Below are 13,753 nucleotides of genomic sequence, written 5' to 3' on the forward strand. Positions count from 1 at the left end.
TAAGCGCTCAATAAATACGATTGATTGATTGATTGTATATATGTTTGTACATATTTGTTACTCTATTTTACTTGTACATATCTATTCTATTTATTTTATTTTGTTAATATGTTTGGTTTTGTTCTCTGTCTCCCCCTTCTAGACTGTGAGCCCACTGTTGGGTAGGGACTGTCTCCATATGTTGCCAACTTGTACTTCCCAAGAGCTTAGTACAGTGCTCTGCACACAGTAAGCGCTCACTAAATACGATTGATTGATTGACTAAGGATCTGCCCCGCATCTGAAGCGGCGTGGCTCAGTGGAAAGAGCGCGGGCTTTGGAGTCGGAGGTCATGGGTTCCAATCCCGGCTCCGCCAATTGTCAGCTGGGTGACTTTGGGCAAGTCACTTCACTTCCCTGGGCCTCAGTCCCCTCATCTGGAAAATGGGGATTAAGACCGTGAGCCCCCCGTGGGACAACCGGATCACTCTGTAACCTCCCCGGCGCTTAGAACGGTGCTTCGCACGTAGTAAGCGCTTAATAAATGCCATCGTTATTATTACCAACAGGGAGGGGAGCAATTCCTCGGACCCGCTTCAAGGGAGTTTAGATGGAGACAGCTTCCCCTATCCGGGCACCCGGGGCAGTGCCCTGTCCTGTGCCATCTCCTTTCCCCAGAGAGGAGGCCCAGTCACCACACCCCGTCCCGGGCTCAGCCACAACCTCGCACCGTCCCACCCAGCTCCCTCTCGGCTCCGCTCCCTAGAGATCTTCTCCCCTTCACGGCTCACGGGCCACACACCCCCTCTTCTACCCCAGAAACGAACATCCAGCTTCTCCCACCATCAGCGTCCGCAGGCGTCTCAGAATACTGGAGTCCCACTCTGGCTGGCTTTATCAACGTGTTTGTATCAGTTGTATCAATGGAATTCGTTAAGCGCTTACTATGTGCCAGGCACTGCACTAAGCACTGGGATAGAGACAAGCAAAGCGGGTTGGGCCAAGTCCCCATCCCACCTCACGGTCTTAATCCCCATTTTACAGATGAGGGAACTGAGGCACCGAAGTGAAGTCCATGGTCAAGTGAGCACAGACAAGTGAGCCCTTACTGTGTGGGCAGAGCACTGTAGTAGGTGCTTGGGAGAATACAGTATGACCCACTTGGTAGAGAAATTCCCTGCCCACAGCTCATTCCACCCCACTAGTACGCCAGTGGCCTCTCCTTCACGGAATCCGTGTGTACGCGCGCGTGCTTGCACACCCAGGAAAGATCCCATCTTTACGATGCTGGATGACCTTGGAAATGGCTTTGACCTCTCTGGGCCCCATTTCCCCTTCTGTTTCCCCCCTCCCCACCCCCATCTTCACAGCTACATCGGAAGGATGCGAAGAAGAGCGAGCGGCAGCAATTTATGGGGTGAGAGGGAGGGGCAAAATTGAAGGGGCTTTTTTGGGGATGAGGAAGAACTCTGGTGCCGATGAGGGGAAACGGGGCAAGAGGAACGTCAGAAAGTCACACGCCACAGAGCTGTTGCCATCTGGCCCCTCTCACTCGCCTCTCGGGCCCGGGCTCTGGGACGCCCGTTTTGGCTTCTCCGCTCCCGGCCCCACCCAAGGCCTGGGTCAGCAGGCGGGGACAATCCCCAGAGACGGCGGGCTGAGGTGTGGGGACGCCCACGGCTTCAACCCATCTCCTGCTCCTGCCCTCGGGCCTGGGCTCAGACCAGTCCTCTCCCCACTCCCCAACGCCCACCAAGCAGCGCCCAAAAAGTCAGGCCGGGCCTAACAGAAAGCAGGCCGCGAGCAGCAAGCCCCTACCAGCCACATCTCCCCTCTCCCCAACTCCTCAGACGGTGTGGAGGAGTGGTTGGGCACTGGTCTAGGCCGTAAGATCATTGTGGGCAGGGAATGCGTCTGTTATATTCTTATGGTGTACTGTGCCAACCACTTAGTACAAGTGCCCTGCACACGGTAAGCGCTCAATAAATACGATCAACTGACTGGTCCCCAGACCTGCAGATCTAGCCCGGGAGGATCGGAAAGGGCCTCCCCGGCAGGAGGCCAACAATTGCTGCGATGGTTGTGTCTCACAAACAAACAAACAAACACACTCACACCAACCACACGGGCTCCCGTGCACACCTGCACATACATACACTCCAGATACCCATGTCAGCCTGGCTCTGGTTTTCCCTAGCCCCTCACCCTGCCACCATCCCGGCCAAGCAGCCCCCCACCCCCACCCCAGGGACACCCTGGGCTGTCCTGGGTGTTTGTGTGTGGGGGGAAAGCATGCGTGGGCTGGAGGGGTGGGAGGAGTGCGAGGGCCCAGGCTCAGTGAGTCACCACAAGGTGGAAGGATATGGGGTTGGTGGGGGCGTGAGGTGGCGGGACAAAGGAGCTTGGGGGGCTGGGGAAGGGGTGTGGGGAGAGAAATGAAGGTGCTGGCCACTGCAATGTTAAAGGTCACACAGGAAAGGCCAGCTGATGGCCAGAGATGCTCAGTCTGCTGAGGCAGGAGGATAATGGGAGGAAAGAAGGTGATAAGGGGGTGTGGTGGGGAGAATTGGGGGGGGTCCCCTTACATCTTTGCCCATAGTAAGCGTTTAACAAATGCCTTCATCATTATTATTATTATCATCATCAGACACCTGGGGTGGCTGGACTCGGGACCACCCTGGTCCTTTTTAGGGGAGCAGGAAGTGGGGCGCACGCCTTGCCCAGGAGGGTGGTTAGTTCCCGGCCCCACTGTGCCCTCCGGCTTTGGTGCCCACAGCCCCCCGGGGACCCTCCCTCACCCCCGCCCCACATCGTACAGCATATGGGACCCCAGGCCTCCTCCCTGCGCCTGTGTGGCACTCTTCCCCAACTCTTAGTACGGTGCTCCGCCCCCGGTAGACTCTAGACTCCCCCTTCTAGACTGTGAGCCCACTGTTGGGTAGGGACCGTCTCTATATGTTGCCAACTTGGACTTCCCAAGCGCTTAGTCCAGTGCTCTGCGCACAGTAAGCGCTCAATAAATGCGGTTGAATGAAGGGATGAACGGTAAGCGCTCAACAAATATCACTGATTGATTGGCGACCCTGAGGAGTTGGGGAGGGGGGAGGGGGAAGTCAGACCCTCTCCGACCCCTCCCCCCACCTCTAAAGTGGCGGCCAGTGAGGTGCTAACGGCTGTTGCTGTGCTAGACTCGTTCCCTGCCCCGGGAAGGCCTCGACCGGGCGGAAAGCGCCGCAGGGCCCGGCCCAGCCCCGACTGGGGGGGGGGGGGGGCACCTCAGTCTTCCCGTCGCAAGGAGGAAAGAAGGGAGACTGAGGAACGTTGGGTCCCGCCCCCACCACTGGTCTTTTCGAGGGATCGATCGTATTTATTGAGCGCTTACTGTGTGCAGAGCACTGGACTAAGCGCTTGGGAAACACAAGTTGGCAACACATAGAGACGGTCCCTACCCAACAGCGGGCTCACAGTCTAGAAGGGGGGAGACAGAGAACCAAACCAAACATACTCACAAAATAAGTAGAATAGATATGTACAAGTCAAATATATAGAGTAATAAATAGAGTTTTAGACTGTGAGCCCGCTGTTGGGTAGGGACCGTCTCTATATGTTGCCAACTTGGACTTCCCAAGCGCTTAGTCCAGTGCTCTGCACACAGTAAGCGCTCAATAAATACGATTGATTGATTAATAGAGGGATGGAGGGCGGGGAGGCTCGGACGCCTGGACTTCTGTCGCCCTCCCCCCCCCACCCCGGGCCTCTTGGCATCCCCGGGCATCCCCCCACCCCCCCCACCTGCGGACACACGATCTCCAAAGGGCCGGAAAAGCCCCCCTCCCCCCGTGCCCCCCGAGCTGGCCCGGCCTCAGCCCGCTTGGCATCAGCTCCGACCTCACTTGGTGCCAGGAGGCCGGGGGGACGCCTCCCCCTCGGCCCCCTCCCCAAGGCACGTGCGGGGAAGCTACTACAGCCCCCTTCTAGCCTGCGAGCCCACTGTTGGGCAGGGACCGTCTCTCTATGTTGCCAACTTGGCCTTCCCAAGCGCTTCGTACACAGTAAGCGCTCAATAAATACAATTGAATGAATGGATGAGACCCTTCTCGGGGCTGGGAGAGGGGGTCGCCCACCTCTCCCGTGTCCCGGCCTCTTCTCCCCTTCCTCCCGGGAATAACACACCGGAAAAAAAAGATCTCCGGTGGGACAGCCTGATCACCTTGTATCCCCCCCAGCGCTTAGAACAGTGCTTTGCACAGAGGAAGCGCTTAACAAATACCATCATTATTATTCTTATCATCTTCCAGGGCGCTCTCTGGCTCCCCGGGGGGGAATTGGTCCAGATTAAGGGGGTCTAACCCCGCGATCCGGCCGGGAGGAGTGGGGGGGTCCCCCACAAACACACACTCACACAGACCCCCGCGGGCATCCGGACTGTGAGCCCGCTGTTGGGTAGGGACCGTCTCTATCTGTTGCCGACTTGTACTTCCCAAGCGCTTAGTACAGTGCTCTGCACACAGTAAGCGCTCACTAAATACGACTGACTGAATGAATGTGTTTCTAAACCTTCTAGCCTGTGAGCCCGCTTTTGGGTCGGGACCGTCTCTACCTGTTGCCGACTTGTCCTTCCCAAGCGCTTAGTCCAGTGCTCCGCACACAGTAGGCGCTCAATAAATACGACTGAATGAATAAATGTGTCCACCGACGGTTTCTAAACCACCTAGCCTGTGAGCCCGCTGTCGGAGAGGGACCGGCTCGAGAAGCAGCGCGGCTTAGTGGAAAGAGCCCGGGCTTGGGAGTCGGAGGTCATGGGTTCTAATCCCGGCTCCACCACTTTTCAGCTGTGTGACCTTGGGCCAGCCACTTCCCTGGGCCTCAGTTCCCTCATCTGTAAAACGGGGGTCAAGACTTTGAGCCCCACGTGGGACAACCTGATTCCCTTGTAACTATCCCAGCGCTTAGCACATAGTAAGCGCTTAACAAATACCAACGTTATTATTATCTGTTGCCGACTTGGACTTCCCAGGCGCTCAGTCCAGATTTTATCTGTACCTATTTAGTCTGTTTTGTTAATACGCCTTGTTGCCTGTGTCCCCCTTCTAGACGGTGAGCCCGCCGTTGGGTAGGGACCGGCTCTATAACTTGGACCGGTGCTCAGCACGTAGTAAGCGCTCAATAAATACGATTGAATGAACGAACTCACCGGCCCTGCTTGGTGATGATCATCTCGGTCTGGTGTTTGGAGAACTTGGCCCACAGAGGGTAGTTTGTGAGCGTGGCCTGCAGCCGGCCCGAGACCCCCAGGCCCGGGTAGAGCGGGCCGGGGAAGCCCCCCTCTCCGCCTGAGGTCTGCGGGCCGGGGAAGGCGTCGAGGGGGAAGGGGGGCTGCGGTGGGGGCTGGGGGCGTCCCGGCAGAGGGAAGAAGCCCGGGGGCCCCGGGAAGGGCAGCGCCAGGCCCGGCCCTCCGGCCCCATCCCCATCCCCGACCAGGGTCGGGGGCTCCGGGGAGAAGAAGCGCCTGGGTGGCCGGGCCGGGTCCTGGGCCATGACCTCGGGGGCGGGCTGGGGCTGGGGGGCGTCGGGGGGCACCGCTCCGGCCTCGGCCTCCAACGCTCCCATCCGCCGGGCCGGGGGCCGCGCCCTCCTGCGACCCCCCCCCCGACACCCGCTGCGGGGGGCCCGACGGCGGCCTGCTCCGCGGGGAGAGGGAGGGACGGTGGGTGGGAGAGGGGGAGAGGGACTGAGGGGGGGGGTGGGGGGGAGAGGGGGTGAGGAATGGGTGGGAGAAGGGAGAGAGGAATGGGTGGGAGAAGGGGGAGAGGAATGGGTGGGAGAGGAATGGGTGGGAGAGGGGGGCAGAGAGCCGGGAGCCGCCTGCCCGTCCAACCTGGCGAAGCACCGTCCTGCCCTCTGCCACCCCCGAGCAGCCCTCCTCTTATCAGCTCTTCGCCCCTCCCCTTCTCAGTCCCCACCCCCCAGCCCCTCCCCTACCTCCCGCCCGGGCAGCGGGGCAAAAACACACAAACACACACACACACACACAATCAATCAATCAATCAATCGTATTTATTGAGCGCTTACTATGTGCAGAGCACTGTACTAAGCGCTTGGGAAGTACAAATTGGCATCACATAGAGACAGTCCCTACCCGATAGTGGGCTCACAGTCTAAAAGGGGGAGACAGAGAACAGAAGCAAACATACCAACAAAATAAAATAAGTAGGATAGAAATGTACAAGTAAAATAAATAAATAAATAAATAAACAGAGTAATAAATATGTACAACCATATATACATATATACAGGTGCTGTGGGGAGGGGAAGGCGGTAAGGCGGGGGGATGGAGAGGGGGACGAGGGGGAGAGGAAAGAAGGGGCTCAATCTGGGAAGGCCTCCTGGAGCACACACACACACACACACACACACACACACACACACACTTCATTCAACCTGTACTTCCCAAGCGCTCAGTCCAGTGCTCTGCAATCAATCAATCAGTCAATCGTATTTATTGAGCGCTTACTACGTGCAGAGCACCGTACTAAGCAATCAATCGTATTTATTTATTGAGCGCTTACTATGTGCAGAGTAAGCGCTTGGGAAGTACAAATTGGCAACACGTAGAGACAGTCCCCACCCGACAGTGGGCTCACCGTCTAAAAGGGGGAGACAGAGAACAGGACCAAGCTCACAGTCTAAAAGGGGGAGACAGAGAACAGGACCAAACATACCACCAAAATGAAATAAATAGGATAGAAATGTACAAGTAAGATAAATAAATAAATAGAGTAATAAATATGTACAACCATATATACATATATACAGGTGCTGTGGGGAAGGGAAGGAGGTAAGACGGGGGGATGGAGAGGGGGAGAGGAAGGAAGGGGCTCAGTCTGGGAATACTCTGCACACAGTAAGTGCTCAATAAATACGATTGGCTGCATGAATGAATTCACGCAGCGCAGAGCACTGGACTAAGCGCTTGGGAAGTACAAGTTGGCAGCATTAGAGAAGCAGCGTGGCTCAGTGGAAAGAGCCCAGGCTTTGGAGTCAGAGGTCATGGGTCCGAATCCTGGCTCCGCCACATGTCTGCTGTGTGACCTTGGGCAAGTCACTTCACTTCTCTGAGCCTCAGTTACCTCATCTGTAAAATGGGGATTAAGACTGTGAACCCCACATGGGACAAGCTGATCACTTTGTATCCCCCCAGCGCTTAGAACAGTGCTTTGCACATAGTAAGCGCTTAACAAATGCCAACATTATTATTATAAAGCAGTGGGGCTCAGTGGAAAGAGCCCGGGCTTTGGGGTCAGAGGTCAAGGGTTCCGCCACTTGCCAGCTGGGTGACTTTGGGCAAGTCGCTCCACTTCTCTGGGCCTCGGTTACCTCATCTGCAATATGGGGATGAAGACGGTGAGCCCCCCGTGGGACAGCCTGATCACCTTGTAACCTCCCCGGCGCTTAGAACAGTGCTTGGCACATAGTAAGTGCTTAATAAATGCCATTATTATTATTATTAATAGAAAAGCAGTGTGGCTCAGTGGAAAGAGCCCGGGCTTTGGGGTCAGAGGTCAAGGGTTCAAATCCCAGCTCCCCCACTTGGCAGCTGGGTGACTTTGGGCAAGTCGCTCCACTTCTCTGGGCCTCAGTTACCTCATCTGCAAAATGGGGATGAAGACTGTGAGCCCCCCCGTGGGACAGCCTGATCACCTCGTAACCTCCCTGGCGCTTAGAACAGTGCTTGGCACATAGTAAGCACTTAATAAATGCCATTACTATTATTACTATTATTAATAGAGAAGCAGTGTGGTTTAGTGGAAAGAGCCCAGACTTTGGGGTCAGAGGTCAAGGGTTCAAATCCCCTTTGGGCAAGTCACTCAACTTCTCTGGGCCTCGGTTACCTCATCTGCAAAATGGGGATGAAGACTGTGAGCCCCCCGTGGGACGGCCTGATCACCTTGTAACCTCCCCGGCGCTTAGAACAGTGCTTTGCACACAGTAAGTGCTTAATAAATGCCATTATTATTATTATTATTATTAATAGAGAAGCAGTGTGGCTCAGTGGAAAGAGCCTGGGCTTTGGGGTCAGAGGTCAAGGGTTCAAATCCCGGCTCCGCCACTTGGCAGCTGGGGGACTTTGGGCAAGTCACTCAACTTCTCTGGGCCTCAGTTACCTCATCTGTAAAATGGGGATGAAGACTGTGAGCCCCACCTGGGACAGCCTGATCACCTTGTAACCTCCCCAGTGCTTAGAACAGTGCTTTGCACATAGTAAGCACTTAATAAATGCCATTGTTATTATTATTATTATTAATAGAGAAGCAGTGTGGCTCAGTGGAAAGAGCCCGGGTTTGGGAGTCAGAGGTCATGGGTTCTAATCCTGGCTCTGCCACGTGTCTGCTGTGTGACCTAGAGCAAGTCACTTAAATTTTCTGAGCCTCAGTTACCTCATCTGTAAAATGGGGATGAAGACTGTGAGCCCCATGTGTGACAACCTGATCACCTTGTATCCCCCCCAGCTCTTAGAACAGTGCTTTGCACATAGTAAGTGCTTAACAAATGCCATCATTATTATTATTATTATTTATTAAGCGCTTACTATATGCAAAGCACTGTTCATTCATTCATTCATATTTATTGAGCGCTTACTGTGTGCAGAGCACTGAACTAAGCGATTGGGAAGTTCAAGTCGGCAACATATAGAGATGGTCCCTACCCAACAGCGGGCTCACAGTCTAGAAGGAATAATGACATTTATGAAGCGCTTACTATGTGCAAAGCACTGTTCATTCATTCATTCAATCGTATTTATTGAGCGTTTACTGTGTGCAGAGCACTGGACTAAGCGCTTGGGAAGTACAAGTTGGCAACATATAGAGACGGTCCCTACCCAACAGCAGGCTCACAGTCTAGAAGGAATATGTAGAAGCAGCGTGGCTCAGTGGAAAGAGTACGGGCTTTGGCGTCAGAGGTCATGGGTTCAAATCCCGGCTCCTCCAACTGTCAGCTGTGTGACTTTGGGCAAGTCACTTAACTTCTCTGTGCCTCAGTTACCTCATCTGTAAAATGGGGATTTAAAATTGTGAGCCCCCGTGAGACAACCTGATCACCTTGTAACCTCCCCAGCACTTAGAACAGTGCTTTGCACATTGTAAGTGCTTAACAAAAACCATCATTATTGGAGGAGTGGCTTAGCTCAGTGGAAAGAGCAGGGGCTTTGGAGTCAGAGGTCATGGGTTCGAATCTCTGCTCCACCACATGTCTGCTGTGTGACCTTGGGCAAGTCACTTAACTTCTCTGAGCCTCAGTTCCCTCATCGGTAAAATGGGGATTAAGACTGTGAGCCCCACGTGGGACAACCTGATCACCTTGTATCCCACCCAGCGCTTAGAACGGTGCTTTGCACCTAGTAAACGCTTAACAAATGCCATCATCATCATTATCATCATTAAGCGCTTACTAGGTGCAAAGCACTGTTCATTCATTCATTCAACTGTGTGCAGAGCACTGTACTAAGCGCTTGGGAAGTACAAGTTGGCAACATGAAGAGACGGTCCCTACTCAACAGCGGGCTCACAGTCTAGAAGGAATAATGGCATTTATTAAGCGCTTACTGGGGAGGTTACAAGGTGATCAGCTTGTCCCTCGGGGGGCTCACAGTCTTAATCCCCATTTTCCAGATGAGGGGACTGAGGCACACAGAAGTGAAGTGATGAAGTGGTGGAGCCAGGATTTGAACCCATGACCTCTGTCTCCAAAGCCCGGGCTCTTTTCCACTGAGCCACAGTGCTTCTCCAACCCCAGTAGGGCACCGGCGGAGAAGAAGAATTGTGGTATTTGGTAAACGCTTAATCTGGGCCAAGCACTGTTCTAAGCGCTGGGGGAGATCCAAGGTCATCGGGTTGTCCACCGTGGGGCTCACAGTCTTCATCCCCATTTTCCAGATGAGGTCACCGAGGCCCAGAGCAGTGAAGCGACTTGCCCAAAGTCACACAGCTGACAAGCGGAGGAGCTGGGATTTGAACCCACGACCTCTGACTCCCAAGACCGCGCTCTTTCCACTGAGCCACGCTGCTTCATTCTCATTCAATCGTATTTATTGATCACTTACTGTATGCAGAGCACCGTACTAAGCGCTTGGGAAGTACAAATCGGCAACATATAGAGACGGTCCCTACCCAACAACTGGATCATAACTGTGGAACCTCTTAATAATAACGATGATGGCATTTGTTAAACGCTTACTATGTGCCAAGCGCTGTTCTAAGCGCTGGGGTAGATACAAGGTAATCGGGTCGTCATGCATTCATTCATTCAATCGTATTTATTGAGCGCTTACTGTTGTCCCACGTGGGGCTCACGGTCTTAATCCCCGTTTTCCAAATGAGGTAACTGAGGCCCAGAGAAGTGAATTGACTTGCCCAAAGTCACACAGCTGACTAGCGGCGGAGGCGGGATTAGAACCCAAGTCTTGGGATTAGACTCCCAAGCCCGGGCTCTTGTCACTAGGCATTGCTTCTTCCCCCCTCTCCATCCCCCCATCTTACCTCCTTCCCTTCCCCACAGCCCCTGTATATATGTATATATGTTTGTACATATTTATTACTCTATTTATTTATTTATTTATTTTACTTGTACATATCTATTCTATATATTTTATTTTGTTAGTATGTTTGGTTTTGTTCTCTGTCTCCCCCTTTTAGACTGTGAGCCCGCTGTTGGGTAGGGACTGTCTCTATATGTTGCCAATTTGTACTTCCCAAGCGCTTAGTACAGTGCTCCGCACACAGTAGGTGCTCAATAAATACGATTGATGATGATAAACGCCGGGGTGGACACGGGCAAATCGGTTGGACACAGTCCCTGCCCCACGTGGGGCTCAAAATCTCAATCCCCATTTCACAGATGAGGGAACTGAGGCCCAGAGAAGTGAAATGACTTGCCTAAGGCCACCCAGCAGACCAGTTAGAACCCATGACGTCTGGACTGAGAGCTCGTTGTGGGCAGGGGTCGTCACTCTTTACTGTTGTATTGTACTTTCCCAAGCGCTTAGTATACTGCTCTGCACACAGTAAGAAGCAGCGTGGCTCAGTGGAAAGAGCACGGTGCTTTGGAGTCAGAGGTCATGGGTTCAAATCCCAGCTCTGCCAATTGCCAGCTGTGCGACTTCGGGCAAGTCACTTAACTTCTCTGAGCCTCAGTTACCTCATCTGTAAAATGGGGACGAAGACTGTGAGCCCCCCGTGGGACAACCTGATCTCCTTGTGACCTCTCCAGCGCTTAGAACAGTGCTTTGCACATAGTAAGTGCTTAACAAATGCTATCGTTATTATTATTAACTTCTCTGTGCCTCAGTTCCCTCATCTGTAAAATGGGGATGAAGACTGTGAGCCCCCCGTGGGACAACCTGATCTCCTTGTAACCTCTCCAGCGCTTAGAACACTGCTTTGCACATAGTAAGTGCTTAATAAATGCTGTCGTTATTATTATTATTTAATCAATCAATCAATCGTGTTTATTGAGTGCTTACTGTGTGCAGAGCAAACAGTGCTTTGCACATAGTAAGTGCTTAATAAATGCTATCATTATTATTATTATTTAACTGCTCTGGGCCTCAGTTCCCTCATCTGTAAAATGGGGATGAAGACTGTGAGCCCCCCGTGGGACAACCTGATCACCTTGTAACCTCTCCAGCGCTTAGAACAGTGCTTTGCACATAGTAAGCGCTTAATAAATGCTATCGTTATTATGATTATTTAACTTCTCTGTGCCTCAGTTCCCTCATCTGTAAAATGGGGATGAAGACTGTGAGCCCCCCGTGGGACAACCCGATCACCTTGTAACCTCTCCAGCGCTTAGAACAGTGCTTTGCACATAGTAAGCGCTTAATAAATGCTATCGTTATTATTATTATTTAACTTCTCTGTACCTCAGTTCCCTCATCTGTAAAATGGGGATGAAGACTGTGAGCCCCCCGTGGGACAACCTGATCACCTTGTAACCTCTCCAGCTCTTAGAACAGTGCTTTGCACATGGTAAGCGCTTAATAAATGCTATCATTATTTAACTTCTCTGCGCCTCAGTTCCCTCATCAATCAATCATATTTACTGAGCGCTTACTGTGTGCAGAGCACTGTACTAAGCGCTTGGGAAGTACAAGTCGGCAACACATAGAGACAGTCCCTACCCAACAGAGGGCTCACAGTCTAGAAGGGGATGGATTCTGTGAGCCCCACGAGGGACAATCTGATCACCTTGTATCCACCCCAGCGTTTAGAACAGCGCTTTTGCACATAGTAAGCGCTTAACAAATGCCATCATTATTATTATGATCTGAATACCTTGTAACTACCCCAGCACTTAGCACGTGGTAACCGCTGAACAGTCAATCGTATTTTCATTCAATTGTATGTATTAAGCGCTTCCTGTGTGCAGAGCACTGTCCTAAGCGCTGGGGAGAACACAATACAACAATAAACAGTCACACTCCCTGCCCACGACGAGTTTGGTAAGCATTTAACAGATACCACAATGATTATTAATAGTAATAATAGAATCGCAAGAATAGAATTCAAGGCTCTACTGAGAGCTCACCTCCTCCAGGAGGCCTTCCCAGACTGAGCCCCCTCCTTCCTCTCCCCATCCCCCTCCCCCCTGCCTTACCTCCTTCCCTTCCCCACAGCACCTGTATATATGTATATATGTTTGAACGTATGTATAACTCTATTTTATTTGTACATGTTTATTCTGTTTATTTTGTTAATATGTTTTGTTTTGTTCTCTGTCTCCCCCTTCTAGACTGTGAGCCCACTGTTGGGTAGGGACCATCTCTATATGTTGCCAGCTTGTACTTCCCAAGCGCTTAGTACAGTGCTCTGCACACAGTAAGCCCTCAATAAATATGATTGAATGAATGAATGAGTGAATCGGTTAATCGCTTACTCTGTGCCAAGCACTGTACCCAATAATAATAACGATAGCATTTATTAAGCGCTTACTATCAATCAATCAATCATATTTATTGAGCGCTTACTGTGTGCAGAGCACTGGACTAAGCGCTTGGGAAGTACAAGTTGGCAACATATAGAGACAGTCCCTACCCAACAGTGGGCTCACAGTCTAAAAGGGGGAGACAGAGAACAAAACCAAACATACTAACAAAATAAAATAAATAGAATAGATATGTACAAGCAAAATAAATAGAGTAATAAATATGTACAAACATATATACATATATACAGGTGCTGTGGGGAAGGGAAGGAGGTAAGATGGGGGGATGGAGAGGGGGACGAGGGGGAGAGGAAGGGGGGGCTCAGTCTGGGAGGGCCTCCTGGAGGAGGTGAGCTCTCAGTAGGGCCTTTACTATGTGCAAAGCACTGTTCTAAGCGCTGGGGAGGTTACAACGTGATCAGGTTGTCCCACGGGGGGCTCACAGTCTTCATCCCCATTTTACAGATGAGGGAACTGAGGCACAGAGAAGTTAAGTGACTTGCCCAAAGTCACACAGCTGACTATTGGCAGAGCCGGGATTTGAACCCATGACCTCTGACTCCAATCAATCAATCGTATTTATTGAGCGCTTACTGTGTGCAGAGCACTGTACTAAGCGCTTGGGAAGTACAAGTCGGCAACATATAGAGACAGTCCCTACCCAACAGTGGGCTCACAGTCTAAAAGCCCGTGCCCTTTCCACTGAGCCACACTGCTTCTTTGCACATAGTAAACAATGCTAGGATACATACGAGATATTCAGTTTTTAGACTGTGAGCCCACTGTTGGGTAG

The 13,753-nt window shown here is 52.1% G+C and overlaps 1 protein-coding gene across 1 annotated transcript in view; it reads right to left on the bottom strand.

Moving 5' to 3' along the window:
• The window catches only part of TBX21 (T-box transcription factor 21), a 96,817-nt gene that overhangs the window by 3,296 nt on the left and 79,768 nt on the right, over positions 1-13,753 (bottom strand). Inside the window, exon 6 of the mRNA XM_038754285.1 lies at positions 5,174-5,660. Coding sequence (XP_038610213.1) covers positions 5,174-5,660 — 487 coding nt within the window. The remainder of the gene's footprint in view (positions 1-5,173; positions 5,661-13,753) is intronic.

Source organism: Tachyglossus aculeatus, chromosome 11 (assembly GCF_015852505.1).
Source record: "Tachyglossus aculeatus isolate mTacAcu1 chromosome 11, mTacAcu1.pri, whole genome shotgun sequence".
Taxonomy (NCBI): Eukaryota; Metazoa; Chordata; class Mammalia; order Monotremata; family Tachyglossidae; genus Tachyglossus; species Tachyglossus aculeatus.